Source organism: Nicotiana sylvestris, chromosome 6 (assembly GCF_000393655.2).
Source record: "Nicotiana sylvestris chromosome 6, ASM39365v2, whole genome shotgun sequence".
NCBI lineage: Eukaryota > Viridiplantae > Streptophyta > Magnoliopsida > Solanales > Solanaceae > Nicotiana > Nicotiana sylvestris.
In genome coordinates, this window is record NC_091062.1 from 28,404,731 (window position 1) to 28,421,661 (window position 16,931).

Below are 16,931 nucleotides of genomic sequence, written 5' to 3' on the forward strand. Positions count from 1 at the left end.
AACCGGGTTTGTACAAAGGATAAGACTCACCTGTAACCCAATTCCTATCAAAGAAATCACAATTCAACAAAGATTTAACGAAATCTTCATCTCCTTTCTTCACTGACACATCCAAATTTGTCCCATTTTTATGCTTCTTCACCAAAAAAAAAAAAGTGAAATTTCTCTCACTTCCTTCTCTATAATTCCCTTTTCTCCATTCTCATTTGCAATTTTATCCCTAGAAGAGTACTTTGGTGCTGAATTTTCAGTCTGATTCACATTAACTGGAGACTTTGTAGCCTCAATTGTGCTCTGATTTGCCTTCAAACTTCTAACTTTATCATCAAATTTTTTACTTTGAGTCTGACTCACATAAGGGAAGGGAGGTCCAAAACATAGAAACAGAGAGAAAAAGAGAGAGGACGTAGTAGACTTCGAGCCATATGAATATTCATCTTCATTATTATTTAGTAAATAGATGAAGAATCAAAGTCAAAATTAAAACTTGGAGACAATGAATTTTGAGCAAGAGGAAGACAATATGATGGACGAAGATCTGTTGGGTTTATGGTTTTTCCGATGAAAAGAGTTGTTGGTTCTTGGTTTTTATGCTGTATTTTCATGTATTTCGTTGTATTCATTGTAATTCAATATATCTCGCTGTATTTCATTATATTCGCTATCTTTTGTTTTCATTGTATTTTCAACGTATCCCGTTGTATTCTATGTATTTCGTTGTATTCACTGTCTCGCTATATACCATGAATGTATTCATATATATTTTTAATTAATATAATTTATGTATTCAGATGTATTATATAATTTCTCTGAAGATTGCTATATTTTTGAGGTATTTTTCGGTTGAGAATCTTTTTTATACAAGAAAATACAAAATTTGTGTGTTATAATTGAGTTTGTTGAGTTATATTAGGAGTCTATTATGTTAATTGATTCACTTTCCGTTTAAAAATAGTGTAATCCTCTGTTTCACGCCGTGAATACGGTCGAATACAATAATCTGTCCAGGTGTAATCCCATGTTTTACTCCATGAATACAGTCGAATACAACAACTGATTAGCTGGACTTCCCTGATTCACGCCTATTTTTGTTACTGTATTCATCAAAAGTAGCTTAAATACATCTAATACATCTTATAACAACCGAAAACGTATCTACAATCCGTAATATAGCAAATGGTATCTATAGATAGCTAATTACCACTAAAAGATAGTGCTTTATGAAAATTACGTAAATTGTCCACTTACAAGTAAACTGGACACTAGGGGTGTGTTTGGTATGAAGGAAAACATTTTCCGGAAAATGTCTTCCAATTTTTCCATGTTTGGTTGGCTTAAATATTTTGGAAAATATTTTCCACATCAACTTATTTTCCTCCAATTAGAGGAAAATGTTTTCCCTATTAAGATAAAGGAAAACATTTTCCAAAACTCTTTTTCAATCTTCCCCACCCTATTCTTCATCCCTACCAACCCCCACCAACTCATCCCCCACGCCTCTACCCTCATCCACCCCACCCCTACCCTACCCCACCCTACCCTCGACCCCCACCACCCACGCGTAATAGAAATCTATACTATATTAAAAGCACAAAGCCCCTATTGAAATGTCGTTTGTCTTTTTTACCCTCCAAAAATTAATTTTACACTACAAAATAGTTATTTTATTATTTCTCTAATTTTATAGATTTTAAAATCAATTAAAAACTTATTATATTTTTTCTTATTTAAACTATATAAAAGTCTTAATATTTGGACTTTAACTGACATGTAACATATTAAGTAAATCAAAAACCAACGGTACCATCCAAAGCAAAGCTACACTACCATCGTTAAATATCCTTCGAAAATTCTAAAATGTAAAACAAAAGCAAGAAAAAGAATTTGAATTGAATATTGCCATTATTTAAAACTTTTAAATGAAATAGTATTTAGGATTTTAAATTCATAATTTACCACTTTTACTTCTTTGAAACTTCTTACCCTCTTAATTAATTAAAAATGAATTTTATTTCCAGCTAAAAAATATAATAATTCAGAATAACATCGAAACCTGGACAAATCATAGAAGGAAGAAAACAAGCTGGTCAAGCCAAATATGTATTGTTGAGTCATTCAGCAGCCAAATATTTTTTATTTTGCTTATAATTTTGGGAAACTTTGGAGGAAACATTTAAAAATACAAAATTGGTTGTTCGGTCGAAATTAATTGTATTTTTTTAGTTATGAAGCTCAAATTGTTCTCGTGTGAAAAAGTAAATCAGCATATTAGTTCCTTTGAGTTTATGTGAAATTTTTTAAAAGAATAATTGGATTCTTGAAGGAAAATAGAGTTGTGAAAACGTTGAGTAATTTGGCGCCCGGGAGAGGGGGGGGGGAACATGGGAATTGGGGGGAGGGTGGGTATGAGAAGAGTATCATAGAAAATTATATTCAAAAAAAAAAAATCTACTCTGTAATAATCGAACATTAAAAAATATTTTTCGAAAAAAGTTTTTCATTCACCAACCAAACATGGAAAAATAAGTGATAACACCATTCATTTTCCAAGAAAATAATTTCCAGAAAAATATTTTTCTTCGTACCAAACACACCCTAGATCTGATTCTTTTTTCTTGATGTCGAAGACGGTTATGTTTCCACTGAGAAAAAAGAGAAAATGGGGTTTTAGTTCAACGGTAAAGAAATAAGGCACAAAATGTGTAATAGGTGTATGTCACGAGTACTAATCGTGTTGCTAATTAAAGCTTGATATTTAAGTAGAAAGGTAAAGGGAAGGGCTACTTCCATCTCTCGATTCGTATACCAGTGTTGATATTAGCAATTGAATGATTCTCACTTAATTCTAACATTATTATTCTTTTAGAATTAAGGGTTCAAAATATAACGTTTGTGAAAGGTTTAGTATTTTTTGAATGTATTTCATGTCAAAAATATTGAGTTCCATTGAATTTGTAGCTAATACGCTACATCTGCCACCTCTTTTTTTGGGCAATATCATGTAATGAAAGGATAAACATTGAATCTTTTAATTGAATATTCTAATGGTTACAAGAAAATTAAAAATAAGTATAATATACCGAACCACAAGTAAGATTACTGTTGCGAAGCTTACATCCATTAAATTTGTAGATATTTCCTTTCTATTTTTATTTTACCACCAAATAATGGTAAACACAAACCTTATGAGTTGGATTATAATAATGTTAGGGGGAAAAAAAACTGTATTGTGTTTACTTCCACTGTAGTGGCGGGAAAGTGGACCCCAAAATGCTTTTAACGTGTTACCATTAATTCTATCACTAGTACTCTATATAAATATCCCGCATACGCTCAAAATTTCAAAATCCACATACTTTCACAAACACACGCAAAATTACGCGGAGAAACAGAGAGAGAGATGGAAATGAGTGGAAATGGAGGCAGAAGGATGAGCGGAAAAACACAGAAGAAGAAGAAGAAGAAGATAAGCTTAGAGAATTACCTGGATATTATTCACAGTCACAAGCAACTCGATGATCTCAATATCGCTAATCTCAAGGAGGTATCTCTCTCTGTTCTTAGCTCCTCTCTGAATTTACAGTCTATTGTATAGTGAATTAAATGCGGTTCCGATCGATTTGCTTGACTATAATTTCCTTTTGTCGTTCAGTATTTCAAAAATCGTTTGAGAAAATACGCTAACATCTGCTTGTTTTAGAGTATTTCTTCACTGTTTCGTTGTTTTACCTAAATTTCATACTCAGTGACGTCTCTCCTACTTGTTTCTTTGTATTCTGAGCTTAATAATGTGGCTTTTTAAAAAGGAATTTTGTTTGTAGTCGTTTTGATGCTTGAAACTGCCAATTTCAATAAAAAGCATTATCAATCTGAACTGGCCATCAATCTCTGTATATCAGTCTGTATATAAACTGAGATTACTCTACTCTACAATGTATTGTATTAGTGAATTAGATGCAGTTCCGATCGATTCCTTGAATTTTATTATAATATTTTTGTTGTTCAATATTACAAAATTGTTGATAAAATCTGCATAGATCTGCTTGTTTTAAACTGGTACTATTTCTATACTGTTTCGCTGTTTATCTAAATTTCATGCTCGGAGGTGAGAATCTCTCCAACTTGTTTTTAATCGGAGCTCAATAATGTGAATTTGCAAAGCAAATTTGTTTATAATTTATTTGTAGAGTTGTTTTGATGCTTGAAACTGCCAATTTCATAAAATGTATTATCAATCTGTGCTGAGTCTCTGTTCCTTGTGCAATGGGAATATTCGAGACATATAAATCCAGCTTAATCCTTTTCTGTATATACTGATGATTTTTGCAGATCATTAGCATGCACGGATTCAAAAAAATGGGGACTACAAAGGTAAAAAAATATAGCTCACGGCGTTCCTATTTTTTATTATTATAGCTAATTAATGTTTACTTACCTTGCCAAATTCTGTTTCTAATTGTTTACACAGAACGTTCTGATTGAGGCGGTGAAAACAATGGAGTTAATGGACCTTAGTCGCTCCACATTACAAGAGGAAATATCATCAGAAGAAGCGTTTGTTTCTGTTGATGAAGCAATCAAACACCTAACTCAACTCAACTGGCAAGAGTGCTGTGTCGCCTCTCTTCAAACCATTTGTTTCTCTGCTGATGAAGCTGTTAGAGACTACTCAAATCACTGCCACGAGAAGAAGACAAAGAAGAAGAAGACTAACAATGATGCTTCAGCTTCCTCAATGCCGAATATTATGCTGCCACCAACTGACAAAGAAGGTTCGATCCGCTAGAAAAAGATGTACTGATTTCTCTAATTTCGTTGTTGCATAAGATTTTTACCAGCATTATTCAAATGAAATAGAATTCCAAATAGTGGATACAAGTAGTAGTGATTGATGCATATATAGTTGATTGATTGATTGACAACCATGGCAATTGATTTTTAAGAGTGGCAAGCAAATGCAAATTGTGTGGTACAATGTTTTTTCCCATTTCTAACACATTTTACTGGATTGCTTTGGGATAAATTTCACCAATGGTCATTCAAGTTAAGTTCTGTAACACAAAAGTCACCTTTTTTTTTTCTGGTGACACAAAAGTCATTTTAGTAAAACCTAGTTGACATAAAAAAGGATAAAAGTGACCGGAAGATACAAATTTTGGCCGGAAAACTGACGCGACTATTCTAATCCTCTAATTAATTTAGTGAAATGGATTAATACAGTTAATATTCTCAGAAATTTTTTACACTGATATGTGGGGTAATTCTGGTACAAATGAAGTAACAGGAAGTCAAGCTGCTGATGAAGGTTGAGTATTAACTTGACAAAGCAGTCAACTATTACTGAGGTGACTACTTCCCTAAAAATTTTATGTATTAATGTATCGACGTTCTTATAGTTTTAATTTTTTTTACATGATTTGGTCCTTCAGGTTGCTACGCAAGGTACTGATGTTGAACGAGATGGATATGGTGGTTCTACTCAAGGTGATGTTGTTGGACAATTTGGATATGGTGGTTCTACTCAAGGTGATGTTGTTGGGCGTGATGGATATGGTGGTTCTCCTCAAGGTGATGATGTTGGACGTAATGGATATGGTGGTTCTACTAAAGTTACTAATGTTGGACTTGATGGATATGGTGTTCCTAGTCAAGGTGATGTTGTTGGACGTGATGGATATGGTGGTTCTACTCAAGGTGATGATGTTGTTGGTGTTTCTAAGAGAGGCAGGAGTGTGAAGAGAAGAATCATGACTGAATATGTTACTACTGCGCTTAAAAAGAAGTCTAGAGTTTCTAAGCAGTAGAGTATCTTGAAGGGTGTTTTTGGATTTTTGCCTTGAATTTACAGTTTAAATGGGACACCTAATGAGGATGCACTCTTTACTGCTCATTAAGCAGTTTCAGCCAAAATGCATCATCCTCTTGATAAACTGGAATTCTACTGCACAAAGGGCACTACTAGCATTTCCAAAAGGAAAATAAACAAAGAAAACAAACTTTTGGAATGGGTCTATGTTAGATTGTCAAAAGAACATGCACTGATTGTTCGTCATCACTCTAAAGAGACATTTTTGTTACAGGAGTCTTGAACCAACAGTATCAGTTAGTTGCTGATGTAAGCAAATATGGTCAACCCAAGCCAAAAGCTCAGTGAACTTTTCTTTTTTCGTTTCATATTTGTCACTTTATTACTAAATCATAAACGTCGGATTTTATCATTTTTAAAGCAAATGTTCCAAAAAATTCCAAAAGTTGGGGATTTTTAACAGATAGAAAGTAGTGTAATTCTTGATATAAAGAGTGAGATGCAGACACCTTCTCCTTCCAGAATATTATCTGCACACCAACGCTATAAAAGAAAGCTTATAGCTTTAAAGCTACATGTGGGAGGCACGAACTATACCAAAACTCAGGATGGATCATAAAGGTTTGAGAGACAAGCACAGCTGATATCCTCCATTCAGCTGCAGCTGTCATCTGAAAAATAAAACCAGCTAGAGACCAACCAATCATTTATAATGACTCAAACAATTCACTATAGATATGACATCCGACTAATGTGAAAACAATCTCCAGCAAGATGCAACCGTAGGTGAAACAAAGTATCTATTAAGACTTAATAAACAATCGCCTGGATGAATCATCATTCTCCCCTCTGCAACACACACATGGTAGGTTCTACTCATTTGCCCATCACTGCAAGCGCACACCAAAATTTAGAATGAGTAGGGAAACTACATTAATCCCAAAACATAGACAAAGATGTATAAAGAACCCACCTCGGCATCCTCAACTCCACTCGCTTTGTTTGCAGCATTTCCCCTTTGTACATCTTCTATTCAGAAAGGAAAAAGAGAGAACTTTTAACAATAATATGGTATATCAGACTGATGAGTTTCCTCTTGATGGTAACAAAGAACGAAATATATTCAATTTGGTTGCATTGTTGTAGTGCCACAGAGGACACCTTTGTTATAGCCTTGTCAACTCAAAAGTCTTAACCTGCTAGTTTAAGTAATCTTAACTTCACCCTAAATCAGAAAGCAAATAAATATATTTAAAAAAAATGGGGGGGGGGGGGGGCAGATTTGTGCAGATCCTTTCTTAAAATAATCCAACAGTTGATAATACACTGTATGAACAAGAAAAAAAATCTCCAACTATTAGTATTTTCTGCCCGATTTTTCCCTTCTCCCTACAAAAAGGACGTGTACAACTCTTCTTTTTGTCCCCTAGTGTTTTAATTCCCGAAAATAATTTGCTAACAGTACAGTGCATTCCACGCTAAATACCATCTAAAGGTCGGAATAGATCAACTAATTCGTTCAGAGGATATCTCTCATCTGTGATAGGCAACTTAGCACCCACGACGACTCAAGTTTACCGTAGCAACTACGAGGAGAATAGAGCAGGTAGAAAGTTAATGAACCAGCAACTAGTAGATTATGCAAAAACCAAAGCAACCTTGAGAATATGCCTTGCACATACCTGCATCCTCTGGAATGTCAGAAGTCCACAAGGTGAGATTGTCCCTCAAAAGCTGCATAATCAAGGTGCTATCTTTGTAGGAGTCCTCATTAAGGGCATCCAGCTCCGATATTGCTTCATCAAAAGCTTGCTTAGCCAGGTGGCATGCCCTGATGAAAACAGATTCTAATCAACTGAGATGAAAAACATGTTGCGAGTAGACTTCAATTAATGAAAACCACACAAACCTTTCAGGGGAGTTCATTATCTCATAGTAGAAAACAGAGAAATTTAAAGCCAAACCCAGCCGAATGGGATGGGTAGTTGATAATTCAGCCTCCGCAGTAGTTGTAGCTGTCTGTACACATGGTTTAGAACGAACAATAAGTGGAAGTAGACACATGTTAGAAAACAAATACAATCACTACACATGTAACATGAAGAGAGGGGAATGGAAGAAAATGACAAGGGGAGAGGCCCTATATCACATTAACAATCAAATTTAACCCGAAAAGCCTTTTACTTCCCAACATCCAAGTAACCAAATTGGGGCACACAATGTGGTAGTTGACACAAATTAGTAGATGTTACAAGAAAAATAAGAAATTTGTTGCACACTTAAACATCATGTTTATGCCATGTGCTGCATCATGAAGCTGAAAGAAAACAAAAGTAATACACTAAGGAGAGCCCTGGTACAAGTGGCATTGTGGCAAAAAACTGAGGCTCCATAGGATATAACCAATAGATCATGGGTATATCAATCTTATAGTCTGTATTTGTCAGCTACATTGTTATCAGCTAGCATGCAGATGTTAACATTTACGTCCACTGCCATGCATCTTAGAAATTAAAAGGATTGGTTGAAAACCAAGAAACAATAAATGCAAACTAATCCAGTAGAATTATTCAAGGATATTACCACAGCCAAACCTCGATAACAGTCTTCATTCATAAAAAGGTTATCCACTGTATCAAATTCTTCTTTAGCAAATCATGAAGCTAAACATCAACCATTCAATAACAACCAAATCTCCACTCCAAAAACCTTCTTAGGAGCTTCAGAATTGCAGTGAAGTGTTCCAAAATGAAGATAGCACTCACATCGAGCATGCCAACCATTGCTTATCTTTCCTCAGATAGGATTAGAGGTAAAATGTTGGATTGAATAACAGTCGTGGATTACATTTTAATAAGACATACCAAAAGTAATTGACCATCTTAAGCGGGATTCTTTCCAAGCCCTGATAGATGAGTGACAAAACAGGATCTTTCTCACGCGTGCTGCAGTTCAACATAAGCAATACAGATAAAAAAAAATATCCTTCCACATTCGAAATCTCCGACTTTTCCCACTCCACCGAATCAACCTTTTGAAATCTTCTCTTTTGCATAAAGAACTCAATCTTCAATACAACAACAACAACAACAACAACAACAACAACAATAACAACAACAACAAACCCAGTAGTTTCTCACCAAAGAACTCAATCTTCAATCAGAATGAATATTTAGATAGTTTCAAATACAAAAGTTATATCTAGAGAGTGAATAGCCTCAATTTAAGTAATCAGACATGGAGCAATCGAGCAGAGCATATGCTAGCACTTACTTTTAGATAAGGATGCTGGCACTCATTAAAAAGGAATCAACCAAGAAATAAGAGGAAGATCACAGGCAACAGACAATATGTATCATTGTATTCTTCTTTATAAAAACAGTATAATTTTTTTCTTACATGCTTAAGTAACTGAATACCTGATATGCTTTTAAAGACAGATCAGAAACCTCTTTCTTGTCATTCCCAGTTTTGAACTCTGCAAGGTATCGATAATAATCCCCTTTCCTGCACCAAAAGATAAAACGAGCTAAACAAAAATGAACAACCTATGAAGTTCTGAACTTTCTAAACACCAAACTCAACATTTCTGACTCAAAACAAACTATATAATACAAGGGCCTCACATTTTGTAGTAAAACACAGTTGATTCTCCAGAAGTACATGAAGGAATTAGATGCTCATCAATCACGGTCATGATATTATTGCAAATGTCGGTGAGCTCTAACTCCACTTTTTGCTGGTACTCCTTAATCCGCTTCACATTCTGCTCATTTCCTCTAGACTCTTCCTTCTGCTCGATGGAAGACAAGATCCTCCACGATGCTCTCCTAGCTCCAACCACATTCTTATAACCAACAGAAAACAAATTCCTCTCTTCCACTGTCAATTCAACATCCATATTTGCAACATTCTTCATCGCATCGACCATCTCTGTAACATATTCTCTAAATATTACAAAAAGAGTACGGAATAAAATTAAGCAAATCCAATCGGTCATAGAACATATAGAATCTGTTCTGAACGGCTCAGTGAAGGAAAAATTTCACTAGTCGAAGTTCTGAACAAAAACATTTTTGGGGAAGAAGTGTCTTGATTCTTGAAGGACTTCTGCAGCAAAAAATGCTCACCGAGAACTTCAGAAAAGCTACAATCCTTTTTCATTACAGTGGTGTCCAGGCCATCTTGCACACACATCGATTATTTCACTGGGTACTTCCTACCTCCCACTAACACACACATCGATTATTCCACTGGGTACTTCCTACCTCCCACTAACACAGGTACTAGGCAACTCTTTACAAAAGCTACAATTATCCATACACTAGTTTTCTCTAATGCAAAAACTTTTTAATCAATAAAAAAAATTAACTTCTCCTAAAAATTGCCCAGCCTGCAAATTCTTCGAATACACAGTAGCAGCTAGTAGCTCATTGAAACTTGAAATTTTAAAGCATTGAAATTTGATTTTAGATTATGAAGCTTTATGTAATAAATAAGGAGTAAGCGAATACACAACTACTCTACTTAAGCTTTTAAGCAGTAAACTTAAAGAACACAAACATTAACTTAGATCTATGCATATAGAGATCTAAAGAAAAGCTTAATTTACATGTAGACCGAAAAAATAAGAAGGAAAAAGAGGAATGAAACCCTAACCATCGTAGCGCTCAGCTTGCTCGGCAAGCTTAGCGATGTACACGAAGTTCTCACGTTCACCCATTTTCCGAAGATTTTTGTTCTGTGTGTTGAAAAGGGGAAGAATTTTTCCCCCTTTTTCTTTTTTGGTTTTGTGGCACTGACAAATGTTCTTACTCTGACAACGATTTTTCTGCAGTCAGACAGAGAGTGAAAATGAAAATATCAAAAGTAGGGCTTCTCGACTGAGTATATGCACATTCTCTACCTGAACTCTTTTGTCACTATACTTTAGCCCCTACAATTTATTTATATTTGAAGAATTAACCTTAATCGTCATCTACCTAATCTCTTAAACTAAAAATAGCCACCGAATATATCAAATATATATATATAATTTATGTATAATTATATATAATTGATGTGTAATCTATATATACCGGTTAGAAAAAGTAACTATTGTATTTGATCGCTATTTGTGTAACAATCCACTATTTTTTTCCACAAAATTATTCAGTTCCTAGTGAGTAGTTGGGATCAATGTTTTAAAAGGCAGGGCGTGAGGCTAGGCGTTTTATCCCTGACGAGGCGAGGCGTAAGTTCTGAGACATAGGGCGTAAGTCCCACGGATCTTTAAATTTTACTAATTTCAAGAATTTTAAGATAATATAAAATAAAAAATAATTATAAAAATTACATTAAAATCATAAAATTATAACAAATAATTCATTTAAAATATTTATAAATTTTAATTCAACTATGAATAAATTATAATTCATTCAAAAGTAATGTATTCGTTGCGAAATCTTATATGTATCTCTTAAGGAATAATGAATCTTGAAAGAATTTTGATATTATAATTTGATTTTTTTAAAATACTCCTTTTATTTAATAAGCTTTCTATTTGAAAGAGAATTTATATAAAAACATAATTCACAATTTAAATCTGATTCTCTAGCATCATTTATTTTTAAGTTTCAACAAGTTAGTAAAGTGACACATAATTCACCATATTATACCATGATAACTAATTATTTATAAATAGTTACTAGCTAATACTAAGTTATTAAATTAATAAGTATCGTATCTTGTAAATGTGAAAAAATAAAATTTTGGAAAATAATTATTAAAAAAATTATGGACTATTATATGATAAAGACATAACAAAAATTAATAAATAAATACTTTTAAATGAAAGATTTATTTAAAATTTACTATCATAGCAGTCTTACAGCTTGTTTGGATGATTGTTACGCATCGTTTTATAATGTATCGTATCGTACTGTATTGTATTATACTGTATCGTTTGATAAATACAATGTTTGGATAGATTGCGTCATTTGTCATCGTTTCATGATATCACGCACAAGCAATATGAAGAATAAACTTGCAATATTATAAAGAAAAATACGATACAAGGTAAAATTACTATATAAAATGGTAGGGTAAATGATAAAATAAAATAATTTAATAATAATAAAGGGTGAGATTGAGAGAAAAAGACAAGGTAATGACGCGACCACACCAAATTGGTCGTTACATAAAGTGACACATTTTGTCGTTATATAACGACGGATTTAACGATATGATAAAATAAAATTTAAGTAACAATCAAAATAAACATTGGATTTAAAGTAACAATATGATACGATACAATGGGTAACAACCATCCAAACAAACTGTTAGTGGATAAAAGTGTAATAATTTTTATTTTAATTATGAAATAAAATATTCTCAGCTTAATGATTTATGATTAAGAAAAAAATAATTCTGAATAGTCAACGATTTATTAAGAAAATTCGAGAATTTACAATCTTAGTTACACACAATTGCATAAAGTTCTATTAAGCGAGGCCATTACGTTGGGCGATGGGCACGTCTGAGGCGTAAGCCTCGACGACCAAGGTGTAAATCTCACGGTACTAAGCCCTACACATAAGCCTAGGGGCGCTTTACGAAAGATCCGCCCCAGAGCGAGACTCGGGCGAGTCCCAATTATACCTTTTAAAATAGAGGTTAGGATCAAGGCTAGCACACTTTCATCGTAGACTATTTTCGGAGTTAAATTGTGATGACCCGATAGGTCATCTTATAATTTAAAACCAAATTCTGTGTTCCAAGGACTTTAAAACCGTATTTTATCCCTCATCAATTTGCGTGCGCACTCTGCGCGTATTTTTGGAAAGCTTTTATGTTGAAAGTTAATGAAAATAATAATTTTTGCCTTTAAAAAGATGATTTAGTTGACTTCGGTCAACGTTTTGAGTAAACAAAATCGAACTCATAGTTTGACAGTCTCGGTGGGTCCGTATCGAAATATGGGACTTGGGCGTATGCCCAGAATCAGATTCGGAGGTCCCTAGCCCGAGTTATGAATTTTTGTTAAAAATTGTAAGTCTGTAAATTTAATGGTTTTTAAGGAATTGTTAATGTTTGATCTTGTTGGTATCGGGTCAGTATTTTGATTTCGGAGCCCAGTACATGTTAAATATAATATTTAAGTCTTGTCTGTGAAATTTGGTGAGAAACGGAGTAGGATTGACGTGATTCGGACGTCCGGTTGAGAAAATAGAAACTTCAAAGTGTTCTTGAGAATTTCATTTGATTTGGTGCTAAATTCGTAGTTCTAAGTGTTATTTTAGCGATTTGATCACGCGAGCAAGTTCGTACGATATTTTAAGACTTGTGTGCATGTTTGGTTTGGAGCCCTGAAGGCTCAGGTGAGTTTTGGATAGGCTATGGAGTGATTTGAACTTGGAAATAATTGCTAGTGTAACTAATGGTGTTGCAGGCCCCTGATCTCGCAATTGCAAGGTCAGGCATCGCAATTGCGACCTCTGAGGGGTTTGCATTTGTGAGCTTCTCATTGCAAATGCGAAGAGAAGCTAGGCCATACAGTCTTCGCAATTGCGAAAAATTCTTCGCATTTGCGAAGTAAAGATGGGAGGGGAAGTGATTGCAAATGCGAATTTTTCGTCGCATTTGCGGAGATTCAAGTTCGCAATTGCGAAAGCAGCAGAGATGTGAAGGACCTCGCATTTGCGATGGTCCCTTCGCAATTGCGAAGCTCAGGTCGCAAATGCGATATCTGCAGCTGTGTAAAACCTAACTTAGACGGGATTTTTGTTCATTTTTCAAAATTTTCAAAACAAGAAACCATCTAGGCAATTTTCCAAAGACCACTTCTTTCCCAAATTATAGGCAAGTGATTCTTAACTCATTTCTTCCAATCTTTCACTCCATTTTACAAGATTTCAACCTAGAATCTAAGATTTTCATAGTGGAATTGGGAATTTTTGGGTAGAAACTAGGGATTTCGAAATTTGGAGATTTAGACCTCAAATTGAGGTCTTCCAAAACTAATTATATATCCGGGCGGGGGTGAATGGATAATCGAGTTTTGGTCCAAATTTTGGGTTTGGACCAAACGGGCTTGGGTGTTGACTTTTGTTGACTTTTTTTAAAAAAAAAGGCCTAAATTGAATTACTTGCAATCGTGGGTAGTTTCTAAGGCTTAAATTGAATTGTTTGGTTGGTAATTTACTAGATTCTATTGGTCCGGAGGCTTGTGTGAAGGGAAAAGTGGTGATTGAGCTTTGAGTTTGGTCGTTGGAGTGAGGTAAGTGTCGTGGTTAACCTTGGCTTGAGGGATTAGGTATTATTTTCCTATTTGCTACGTGTTTGGATATTGAGTGCAACGTATAGGTGAGGTGACGAGTACCTATACGTTGTTGTCGATTCATAGCTTGTGAGTGAGTCTTATTCTTGTAAATGTTGTATTCTTGATCACATTGTTCATGTTTAGACTAGCTATTCGATGTGTTGAGCAATTTCTTATCACGTTTTACTGAATTTAGTATTGATTGAGTATTGACTCAAAGTTGAGGGTATTGTGGAACTAAGTGTTGAAGCAAGATTTGTTCTTGATATTCCTATCTCCCCGTTGTCATTATTTATTATTTTGGTGAGGGAGAGTGTTAAAGCACGAAGGATGATGTCGTGCACGTTTCTGTTATTTATTATGGTGAGCTTGAGTGATAAAGCACGAAAGGTGATGTCGTGCACGTTTCTGTTATTTATTATGGTGAGGTTGAGTGTAAAAACACGAAGGGTGATGTCGTGCACGTTTCTATTACTTTATCTGGTGAGGTTAAGAGCAAAAGCACGAAGGGTGATGCCGTGCACTTTCTTTTGTTGTGTTTACCCGTTTTTATCTGTTTAAGGTATATTGATTGTTCATGTTCTCAGTTCCGTTGTAATTCTTTGTCTTGTAATCCCCTCAGCATTCCCCCTTCCCAATAATTTTTGCCTTGTTTCTTTAGTTGCTGTTATTAGTGTATATGTATTGATAAACTACATAGGTTTGTTTGGGACTGTCTTGTCTAAGCCTCGTCACTACGTCGCCGAGGTTAGACTCGACACTTACCAGTACATGGGGTCGGTTGTGCTGATACTGCACTCTGTAATTTATATGCAGATTTTGGTACTGGACTGTGTTGACCCGATTTGAGCTGCTGACTTCTATCCCACAGGAGACCCAAGGTAGATATGCCGGCGTTCGCAGACCCTGGAGTCCCCTTCCAATTATTTCAGTTTACTATTTTTTTTAATTTGAAAACTGTTGTAGTTTCCTTCAGCCAATTATTTGTGGTGATTCTTAGAAGTTCCTGAATTGTGACACCAGATTATGGGTAGTTGTGTATAATTACTTGGGCTATTATAAAACCCTACACTCCTTTAATATGTTATGGTTTAATTGTTATTATTTACTGAATTTCTTTAAAAGTTAGCATATTAAATCTCTAATTGTTGGCTTGCCTAGCATCTGAAAAAGCTAGGTGCAATCACGGTCCCAACGATGGGAAATCCGGATCGTGACAAGTTGGTATCAAAGCACTAGGTTGCCTAGGTCTCATAATTCACGAATAGGCTTAGTAGAGTCTGGGGATCGGCACGGAGACGTCTGTACTTATCTCCTAGAGGCTACAAAGTTTAGGAACAATACCACCTATATTCTTCTATGTCATGTGATCTTGTTTTCTCAGTGCTAACCGAACTCTTCTATTCTTGTTCGTTCGCAGATGGCCACGTGTTCAGCTGAGCAGCAGCCAGAGTCTCTAGTAACGGCTCCTACAAGGGGCAGAGATCGAGGCCAATGTCGTGCCAGAGGCCGAGGTAGGGGTAGGGCTCAGCCTAGAGCTCGAGCAGCAGCACCAGTGGTGGAGCCTCAGGTGGAGTTTGATGAGGAGGCTCCAGCCCAAACCATTCTAGTGGGACCAGCTCAGGTCCGAGAGGGTTTAATTGCTACCCCCGTACTCCAGGATGCTTTGGTCTGTCTAGTGGGCTTCATGGAGAGTGTGGCCCAGACCGATATATTTCCTCTAGCACCAGCCATCTTTCAGGTTGGAGGAGGAGCATAGACTCATGCTACTCACACTCTAGTGCAGATGGCTCCCCTGTACCATACTCCAGCAGCTCAGCTAGTTGGAGTAGTTCAGCTAGTTGTTGCGGTACGTGCCACTGGTGGATCAGCTATGTCCTCCGAGAGCTTATTGAGATTGGACAAGTTCACCAAGCTCTTTCTAGTTCATTACAGTGGGGCAGCTTTTGAGGACCCACATGATTATCTTGACCGCTGCCATGAGGTGCTGCAGAACATGGGGATAGTGGAGTCCAATGGGATCGATTTTGCTGTGTTCCAGATGATAGGGTCCGCCAAGAGATGGTGGAATGACTTTGTGTTGACTAAACCAGTTGGGTCGCCTGCTTTGACTTGGGACCAGTTCTTTCAGATATTTCTTGAGAAGTTTCTTCCTGTTACACTAAGAGAGGACTATCGCAGGCAGTTCGAGCGTCTCCATCAAGGCAGTATGACCGTCACTTAGTACGAGACCCGTTTTGTTGATTTGGCCCGTCATGCTCTCCTTATACTTCCTACCGAGAGGGAGAGGGTGAAGAGGTTTATTGAGGGACTCAATCAGCATATCAGATTGCAGATGGCTAAGGAGACTGGAGCTAGATTTCTTTTCAGACTGTTGTCAATGTTGTCGGGCAAGTCGAGATGGTTTTAGCTTAGGAAAGTGGTCAGGGGGTGTGACAAAAGGCCTCATCACTCCGGTGGATTCAGTGGGGCCTCATCTGGAGGCTGGGGTACTTCCGGCAGAGGCCATCCTCCCAGGCCATTTCATTTAGCACTCCAGACTTCTCATGGTACTTCAGGTGGTCGTGGCCTTCATACGCAGTATTCTGATCATCTAGCCTACAATGCACCACCATATCCTACCAGTGCACCTCTGCTTCATAGTTTTCAAGGTGGTTACTCAGGCCACTAGGGTCAATTTCAGGGTCATCAGCCACAACAGCCGAAATCTTGTTACTTGTGGCGATCTGAAGCAGATTGCTAAGTTTTGCCCTCGAGCATCGAGCAGTTCTCAGCATTAGGGTTCTCGTGCCATTGTCCCAGCACCGGATGTTTCACCGCCCGCTC

The 16,931-nt window shown here is 36.2% G+C and overlaps 2 protein-coding genes across 5 annotated transcripts; one reads left to right on the plus strand and one right to left on the minus strand.

The window, feature by feature from the left end:
- Positions 1-3,361: 3,361 nt before the first annotated feature.
- Positions 3,362-5,930, plus strand: LOC104217502 (uncharacterized). Of its 3 annotated transcripts, none has more exons than XM_009767775.2 (5): positions 3,362-3,544; positions 4,330-4,371; positions 4,469-4,772; positions 5,279-5,345; positions 5,430-5,930. In XM_009767775.2, exons 1-4 carry the CDS (start codon positions 3,401-3,403, stop codon positions 5,308-5,310), a joined length of 522 nt encoding a protein of 173 aa, XP_009766077.1. In that variant the 5' UTR covers positions 3,362-3,400; the 3' UTR covers positions 5,311-5,345; positions 5,430-5,930. The 3 variants fall into 3 exon arrangements, with proteins under 3 accessions (XP_009766077.1, XP_009766078.1, XP_009766079.1); XM_009767776.2 differs by having other exon boundaries at positions 5,285-5,345; XM_009767777.2 differs by lacking the exon at positions 5,279-5,345.
- Positions 5,931-6,233: 303 nt separating this feature from the next.
- On the minus strand, positions 6,234-10,724 carry LOC104217501 (14-3-3 protein 9-like). Of its 2 annotated transcripts, none has more exons than XM_009767773.2 (7): positions 10,466-10,724; positions 9,433-9,739; positions 9,226-9,313; positions 7,716-7,825; positions 7,489-7,637; positions 6,780-6,835; positions 6,234-6,696 (listed from the first exon to the last, which is right to left on the minus strand). In XM_009767773.2, exons 1-7 carry the CDS (start codon positions 10,527-10,529, stop codon positions 6,694-6,696), a joined length of 777 nt encoding a protein of 258 aa, XP_009766075.1. In that variant the 5' UTR covers positions 10,530-10,724; the 3' UTR covers positions 6,234-6,693. The 2 variants fall into 2 exon arrangements, with proteins under 2 accessions (XP_009766075.1, XP_009766076.1); XM_009767774.2 differs by having other exon boundaries at positions 6,780-6,832; positions 10,466-10,663.
- Positions 10,725-16,931: the final 6,207 nt, after the last annotated feature.